General features: G+C 48.3%; 1 protein-coding gene across 2 annotated transcripts; it reads right to left on the bottom strand.

The window, feature by feature from the left end:
• Positions 1-3742: 3742 nt before the first annotated feature.
• On the bottom strand, positions 3743-8520 carry LOC121360287 (CDKN2A interacting protein). 2 transcript variants are annotated; one of them, XM_041480011.1, is made up of 3 exons: positions 8269-8520; positions 8043-8173; positions 3743-7285 (listed from the first exon to the last, which is right to left on the bottom strand). In XM_041480011.1, exons 1-3 carry the CDS (start codon positions 8490-8492, stop codon positions 5820-5822), a joined length of 1821 nt encoding a protein of 606 aa, XP_041335945.1. In that variant the 5' UTR covers positions 8493-8520; the 3' UTR covers positions 3743-5819. The 2 variants fall into 2 exon arrangements, with proteins under 2 accessions (XP_041335945.1, XP_041335947.1); XM_041480013.1 differs by having other exon boundaries at positions 8074-8173; positions 8269-8410.
• Positions 8521-8848: the final 328 nt, after the last annotated feature.

Raw genomic sequence — 8848 nt, 5'->3', positions numbered from 1 at the left:
ATCTCTACATTCATATTGAGAAGCGTTTTGCACTTGGGCTTAACAGTTGATGTTGCTTGACCACCAGTGGCAATGAAAACTTTAAAAGGCTGCAGAATCACATGTTGGAGCTGAACAATGCTTTTTCAGTTGCAGGAATGTTACTAGAGGAGGAAGATACATAGCTGGTAACCACTGTAACTCAATATTCCATTACCTTAGGAACAGGCAGTAGTGCTCAGAAATTATCATGCACCATTTCCATAATTAGCCTACAACATATCTGAAACTGTTACCAGGTATCAACATAAAACCTGTTTTCCTAAATGCTCATCTGTGAGTTAATCACAGACAAGAAACTGATGCATCCTGACAGCAGATTTAATGACATCATTTTCTTAAAAATGTTTAACTTACCTAATGACAGTGCCTTTGCTGTGGCAGTGGCAACTAACAGAACCATCTAGAAGGCACGTAACACAAACACAAGTTAATTGTTGTTACCTGAACAAAGAGCATGGCATATTATACATTATGCAAAAACATTGCAAAAATTAAAATCTAGCTGAAAGAAACACTTAAAAAATACAGATATTCCTTTTATTTTCTCTATATTTTGCAACTTACAAGCTCGGGGACAGATTTGCCCAGTGAAAGAGAGAAACAGCATCAAAATTCTTTCAATGTCTGCTTTTTTCCCTCAGTCTCTGGACCACTAGACCATGTCATGTCAGCTTAGTTTAACCTATAGGCTAGAGAAGTTTGATGTTTGACATATTCTCTCCTGCTAACAAATTTGAAAACCAACATTTACCATAACCTACAAGTGAGACCATTTTGTTCATACATGCACAGAACCAGTTCAAGTCATTAAGGTGCTATGGTGCAATTTTAGTGCCAAAAAAGAAAAAACAAGCACACATCAGCCACTGCAAAAGCTTCAGCTTGTCTCCACAAGTCTGACTTTGGTCTTTAGCCTGTATAGCAGGTGCTTCATACAGCTTTAGATATATCCTTTTAGGAGATGAAACTGGGACACTGAGATTTCATCACAGTTTTTCGGCCAAAAAAACAAGACTTCATAGAGCTGTGCCCCAGTTTAGTTGTTTCTTTGGGGATGGGTTCTTTGATAGTGTTTTAATTTGAAATCTTTCTTTCCCCACATACATATAGGTGATCACATGCAGGATCACAGGAGAAAAGAAAGGCACTGGAGTAGTTCAAGTGGCTATGATAGCAACCAAAATAACAGCTGGTTATTTTGCACAAGAAGCCAGGTGGTTTCTTGTGCACCCTTTCAGGGCCCTCACGTGAGGCAGTCAGAGCTGCCACTGCCAACTCTGCAGAGGTGCTCTCTGCTCTGCACACTGGTCTCCTCTGTCTGGTGGGGGCTCTGACATGGCTGGAAAGAGGTCACCATGAGGATATTGCTGGAAGAGGAACAGCAGGTGTAGGAAACTAACAGGGTTTACAAACTGTACTGTGCGTCCATACAGGCCATTGTCTCAGGCTCAGCCAAAGAGAAAAAGACACCATTTAGCAGACCTGGGCTCACTACAGGAACTTCAAAAATACCAAGATGTAATGAACCAGAAGGAAGCATTGTCTCTAGGACACTTGGGAGCTTTTAGGGTAAAGTAACAAAGATAATTTGGATAAGGTAAAAAAATTTATTTTGGGTCTGAGATGCCCAAATTTTATGTCATTTTGGGGATCTCTGCCGGTGCTCTTCTGTCATGTTTTATACCCAGACATGACTGTAGTGCAGCAGGGGGCTTTATTCCACAGTGGAGCATGATGATGTGCTATTTACTTGACATACTAAAGGCGAAAGCGGCACTGCCTATGAAATTAATTCAGTTTATCAGCAGGGCAGCAGCATCTTGGCGAGTTAGTACCTGGGAGTTTAAGCATGAGAATCTAATTAAAGTGAGCAAATAACACTGGTGGCATGCAGAGAAGGTGGAGCAGGGGATCCCGGGGTAGGTATGCCCCGCACTGCACAGCCTGGGCAAGCGGCCGCTGTGCTGGAAGAGTGTGGCTTGTACCCGGGGCTGGGTCAGCGTTTGTGCCGACGCTCAGACACCACCGAGCCCTCCCGTGCCGCTGCGCCACCAACTTCTGCGGGTGCGAGTGCCCGCGGCAGAGTACTTCCACCTGGCCTCTTGCTCCTTCCTGGAGCAGGGAAGGAGGGAAAGCCTTTTCAGGCAGGTGAGTGCTCCGCCCGAAGCGCCTCCCCAATAGAATGTGCTCAGGTTGGACTATAGGAGACATTTCTTCGCAGAAAGGATTGCCAAGCATTGGAGCAGGCTGCGCAGGGAGCTGGTGGAGTCACCGTCCCTAGAGGTTTTTAAGGAAAGACTGGACGCGGCACTTAGTGCCGTGGTCTGGTTGACAAGATGGTGTTCGGTCAACGGCTGGACTCGATGATCTCAAGTCTTTTCCAACTCTAATAATGCTGCGCGCCAGGAGGCACCTGAAGCCCGGGGGGTATGAGCAGCATGGGGCCGCGGGCCCGCTTGTCCTGCACGCCACTGGCGGGGAAGCAGCGGGTCCCCCACACGCTTTTGCTCACGCAAGGCACCAGCCCACCCTGAGGCGTCCCGCGCAGCAAAAGAGGATGGCCTGAGAGTGAGCCCCGTTCTGTTGGCGCGCCTGCCGCGCTACCTGCGTCTCTGTGGCCGTGACGAGAGCCCGCCCCGCGCTCATCCGCTCGGCCCGCGGGCGTCTCGGCGGGAGTGTGTGAGGCGGCGGCGGCGGGCGGGGGCGCGGCAGCGCCCGGCACTCTCTGCCTGCGGTCCGGGGACTTTCCCCTAGGCGGGCGCGGGGCCCATGAGGAACAGCGGTCCTCCGTGCGTGGCCTAGCGAGCAGGTCTTCAGAACATCCCAGAATGCCTCAGCAACCACTGCCGGTATATAAACCGCGGCAGGCAGGACAACCTCTAGGGCAGGGTGAGTATTTTTTTTTTTTTTTTCCTTTTACATTGTGTTTGCCTCCCTGTTGGTCTCCCCAGGCGATGCACAGCGGTCAGGTGACCTGGCCGCCCCCCGAGGGGCGCTACGGCCCCGGACGGCCGTGGAAAGCGACGGCGGAGGAACGGAGTGACGCCGGGAACGCGCTATGCAAATAGAGCGCCTCGGCCCCGCCCCGAGCCGGGCGGGCGCGCCGGCCCCCCCTTGTGGCCACAGCCCCAGCGGCCGCAGGCTGCAGCGGGGAGCGGCGGCGGCACGGCCCGCACGGGTCCGCAGCCGGCAGCGGCTAGCAGCAGCCAGCGGGCGGCTGTCCGCAAGGACCCTGCCCTACGCGCTTAGGCCGAGCTAGCACTGCCCAGAGGAAACGGGAGTCACTCTCTGATCTGGCTGCGATTTCCCGTACTTCCGTAGAAAAAACGGGGTCAGTTTTCCTTTCGGTTGGTTGGTTTGCCTTGTCCCCCTGAGACAACTCTGCACACCGACACTCTAAGTGCAGGTGTTCTCCCTGGCCCGTCAGCGGGGTCTGACAGCTAAAGACCAGCATCCCAGTCCCCAGAGACCAGGACAGTACCTGGAGGAGAGACACAGGATTTTAGAACTGACAGGACTGCATAAACAGCTCTTGCCACAGCCACTTCTTTCAATTTCTTTCTTCCTCTAGGGCTAATGAAATGTTAATAAATTCTCATTCAAATACTCGAATAGTGCTTATTCACTTGTATGTGAATCCGTGTGTTTAGCTGCTTTCCATGCAGAATGTGAAATAAAAATAACACACTTCAGCTTTCAGTTTCTGTTAAGAGTAGCTACAGACTTGTTCTTTAATGATTCACAACCAAACATCAAAGAGGAATAACATTCAAAATTTTTTAAAAAGTAATTCTAAGTCAGGTCTTTTAAAAAAAGGCATCTAGCACCTCAGCCTTTTAACACAGTTGCCCTAACAGCCCCTTGAGGTCAGTGAATACTGAGAGCTTTGCTTTACAGACGAGAAACACGGGTTTTCACATTACAGCATGTGCTGCAATTCTGAACCAGAGATCCGGAGATGACCGAACTAACAGCAGAGGGCACAGGATGCAACTCCTGGCTCACAAGCACAGTCCTTACCTGTGTCTACCTGAACAGGGTAAGGACTTGAAAACAGATCTCACACTTCCCATCATGAATATCACAGCTCCTAACCACAGCACGGAGCTTGCCCTGCGCTAGAAGCAGACACCAATTCTTGCACCAAGACGCAATTTAGCACACTGCATTCCGAACGCCAGGTGGTGCTCCAGGAACGCCAAGGGGGAACTCCTGAGAAATCTAACTAGGGCGAAGGGCGACCGAGGGCACAGAAGCACAGGGGTCAGGAGGAAGTTCTCAACCAGCCATCGGGAAGTGCGAGCGCCTTGCAGGCCTCTGGTGCTATGGACTGGACAGCCACTGCTGTTCAAAAGCACACAGGGCACAGCGTAAACACCACTGTGGTTTAGTCCCAAAACTTACAAAAGAACTGAAAGTGGACGCATGTACTACTGAGATCCCAGAAACTCCTATTCATTCCTTTAGCACTTGATCAATGGATCTGTCAGTCAAGTGTAAGGACACCACTAAATGATGCTAACTACTGTAATAGGACAAGATTAATTCAAAATAGCACTGAAGACATTATGTTTTTACAATTACATGTCATTATCCAATATACCAAAACATGCAGTTTGTGCAGGTATTTCAGCAACATTGAAAATAAAAGGTAATCTCCCACTTTGCCTCAAACTATTCTGTACAGGGAGTAAAAATGTAGCAAAGGAAGGGCTTGATTAGAATGAATGCTTTACAATATGCTTGCTGCCTCCAGCAGACAGCAACATTTTCATTTTGCTTACCTTGGTGTTACAAAAGTTGAAATTCATATTCTACAGGTCCCCTCTATTAGTTTTACAGTATTTCAGCTACACATCTAAAGAAACCAACTAATTCTTGTGGGATTACACCTTGAAGTTACTCAATGTAAAGCTTTACTGAAGGTGTTGCAATGTTATTGAAATGGCTGGAATACTTAGTAGCCAAAACCAAAATACTATAGATGCTTATCGCAGAGGTTTTATTGTTCTAGTAGCAGTCAAAATATACTTAGTATAGAAATCCATGTTCATTTGGAAAAAAAAGTACCAAACAAAACTGTAAATGATACTTCACCATATAAATTAAATCTGCTTACAGTTTTGGTGGCCGAAATAGCTGTGACTTGACTGCTAATTGCTAATTTGCCAATGTGATATTAAAAGGGCTCTAACCTGATAGCATAATGTTAAATGGGATCAGGACGTCACTTATATTGCAAGTGTTATGAAAACATCCCATAAAAATAGCCAACCAACTACTTTCTCTCCTAGTATGAGCAACAGTGAACATTATGAGCAACAAGCCTGAAACATATATTTCAAATTTGATTGAAATTTTTAAACAACTTTCAATTATTCAAGTATTATGGTCCCTATGTACACACTTCTACAAGCCTAGAAAAGATATGGTAGACAATTGAGCACACTACCATCAAATTGTAAGAATTACAAAAACGTCAGGTTTTAAACAGCAAATTGTACCTTAATATTTAATTAAAAATAGAAGAGTTAGGTAGACTATTTTGCAAATACAACAGCACACTAGCGTGCTGTATATTAAGGCAATACCTTTAAATGCGCACTTGTCATCTCTAACAAGTTTTATACAATTGCTACCAAGTGAAAGAACTATCATTGTCTTGCAAAACTGAGAAAGAAATACAAAATATCTGGAAGCCTACATTTTCAAAGTACAAAATTAACCTTCAGTCCTTGTGTTGAAACACTATACACAGTACAAACAGTGATTCTCCCCTACAAGATCTCACGAGGATTTCTTAAAGCTGGAGGCAAATTTGAAGGTTTTGACTCTTCATCCAGAAGCACCAAATCTTCAATTTCACTACCTTTGTATTTTCTTTTACATATCTTCACAATAACTTTCTTCTTGAGGAATAATTTCAAAGCTTCTCTTGAAGCCACTGCTTTGGCATTTTCCATACTTTTACCACAGCCAGTACCCAAGTAGACAGACTTGCACCTCAGTTCGCAAACAATATTTTCTAGAGAGCTTTTATTTTGAGGCAAGTCTGCAAGTTCCTTCAGGGGAACAAAAGCAACATCTAACGTAGCTTTTACAGACTGAATAGATGAATTTAGAAGTTCTGCATGATTTACATTAGGACTGAAGCCTCCAACAGCAACCAGTTTCCAGGCTACAGCTTTGTAGAGTCTGTTGAAAAAAGGCTGTCTTTCCTTTGCATCTTCGCTGGTTAGGGGTTTGCACAAAGCCTTCGCAGGGCTTTCAGCTGCCTGCGAGCCACTCTTGGAGGCCAGCAGGGAAGCACCTGCCTGAGCTCCGCCCCGGGAGGGCCCCTGCTGAGCTCCGCTCCGAGCGGCCAGCAGCGAAGCCGCCACCTGAGCGCTGCTCTTGGAAGCGAGCAGCGAGGAGCCCGGCTGCGCACCACTCCGAGCGGCCAGCAGCGAGGCGGCCACCTCCGCGCTGCTCTTAGAGGCCAGGAGCGGGGAGCCCACCTTAGCCGGGCCTTTGGAAGCCAGAAGCAGCGAGGTGCCCACCTGAGCACCGCTCTTGGGGGCCAGAAGCAGCGAGCTGCTCATCTGAGCACCGTTCTTGGACACCGATGCTGGGGCACCCACCTGGGTTTTGGAAGACAGCAATGCAGCACTTGTCTGGGGGGTGCTCTTGGTGGTTGGTGGCACTGCTGCTGCCTGTGGGGTGCTCTTGGTGGTCACTGGCACTGCTGCTGCCACCGCTGCTGCCTGTGGGGTGCTCTTGGAGGTTGATGGCACTGCTGCTGCCACCGCTGCTGCCTGTGGGGTGCTCTTGGCAGCTGGTGGCAGTGCTGCCTCCACTGCTGCTGCCTGAGGGGTGCCCTCGGCAGCCAGTGGTGCTACACTTACTGTAGTTTTCTTTTCGGGTGATGGCACATTTTCACACTTGCTTTCCTTAGGTGGGCTTGAGCAAGGCTTCTTTCCTGGCTCTTTTTCAGATGAAGGTGGCTTTTGCTCAGCAGTACTCTCAGCATTAGCAGGTTTTCCTTCTGTTTCTCTGTCTAAGACTATGACCATTTCTTGATCTGAACTGCAAGTTGACTGGGAAGTTTCTGGATCTTTGCTAGTACCTTTTTCCTGCTTTTTGGGCAAGATGCTCTCTGTTTCCTTCACTCCTTCTGCCTTCGTTGTTTTCACATCCTTTCCAACATCCTTAGAGTCTCTGCTTTTCTCCACAGCTTGTCTCTTGCAGGGCTCCTCTACCCCTTCTGCAAAACAGGTAAAATATGTGATCCTCTTTGATTTCTGCACTATCAAATAACCATGTAGAGAAAAATCAACTAAAACCTTCTAGCAATATTCTCTGTGAATTTAAAGGGTATATATTAGCAATACACCTTGAACCGTCATTTCAAGTATTAACCCACTATTTCAGAATTTTGAGGGTTTTTTTGATAAAATCCGGACAATACTCATGCGAGATTTCAGATGTTGGTTTGGACCCCAGTATGTATTTCTATTCTTGAAGTCCAAACCAAAACTGGCCAACATACATTAAATGTATGTATATCTGATTATTAATGTATATCTGATCTAAAAATAAAGGAAGCTTATTTTGTCTACTAATATCACAAAATATCTTTAAAACATTAGTCTGAGAATTACTTTAAGAAACTCAGTTTCTTACACAGCAACAACGTCTGACTGGCAACAAAGGCAAAGTAACAAGAACATATTTAAGCTGGAGCACAGCAGCCCATATTACAACACACAAGTTATCAGATTAAAGTGCACCAGCTGCAGAAATTCAAAACAACCACTCTACATTACCAAATGACTATGTACGCATTATGTGCATTTTAGAGACATTATATTAGAAAAAGAATAGCAGAGAGAGGAGACTATTAGCGGGAGTTTAAAAAGTAAATTATTTTGACTACTTTCTAAGCCCGAGGCAAACCGAGAACATTCAGAAACAAGCATTTTCTAGACTCCTATGTATTGTCACAGCTATGATCTGCTAACCATTGCTACTTGATATGCCTCTTTTCTTCACCTTGGCAACCAGTTCGTCTCTCGTGGTGCGGACAGGCGCGTTGGTCACTTGGATGCCTTCGGCCATTTCCAGCGCCCTCTCCATGACCTGCGGCGGGTACCTGGAGGGGCGACAAGAGCAAACGAGGGAAGGGGCCTCGTCAGACGGCCGCGCCGCGCCGTCCCGCCGTCCCCCGGCGCGTCCCGCTGAACTCACCGGCATCCCAGGAAGACGTGGTTGGCCCACACCATGGAGAGGGACACCAGGCGCTGCAGCTGGGCGCTGCCCGCCGCCGGCAGCTCCCCCACGTTGCGCAGCAGGAACTCCCGGCGGTACCGCCAGTGGTGCTCAGGCTCGCAGGCCCCGCGCAGCGTGTCCGCCCAGGCCGCCTCCTCCGCCGTCCGCCCCAGGGGCTCGCCCGCCGCCGCCTTCCCCGCCATCGCCGCCCCGCGGAAACACCCGCCCCGCTGCTTCCGCCCGGCGCGCCGTGAGCTCACATCCGCGTGGGCCGGGCCGGGCGGGAAGGGAAGGGAAGGGAAGGGAAGCGGGCGGGTTGGGCCTTGAACCGGAACCGGCTCTGGCCCGTCCGACCCGCGCATCCCCGGGTGCCGGCGGAAGAGAGGCTCTCTGGGCTTGGCTACCGGCCCTGCTTTGTGATGATGAAAGCGTGAACAAAAGTTCTGCTTTACGGGTTGGTTTCTTCCAAGCTTGCTGAGGTCGGAGTTCGTGGGGGACCAGGGTGTTTTACCTCAGAATCACGGAATCACTTAGGCTGTAAAAGTCCTCTGAAATCATG

Source organism: Pyrgilauda ruficollis, unplaced genomic scaffold (assembly GCF_017590135.1).
Source record: "Pyrgilauda ruficollis isolate IOZ18807 unplaced genomic scaffold, ASM1759013v1 scaffold5, whole genome shotgun sequence".
In the NCBI taxonomy this organism is placed as follows: Eukaryota; Metazoa; Chordata; class Aves; order Passeriformes; family Passeridae; genus Pyrgilauda; species Pyrgilauda ruficollis.
Note: the sequence above shows the minus strand (reverse complement) of the source record. Positions and strands in the feature narration are given on the sequence as shown.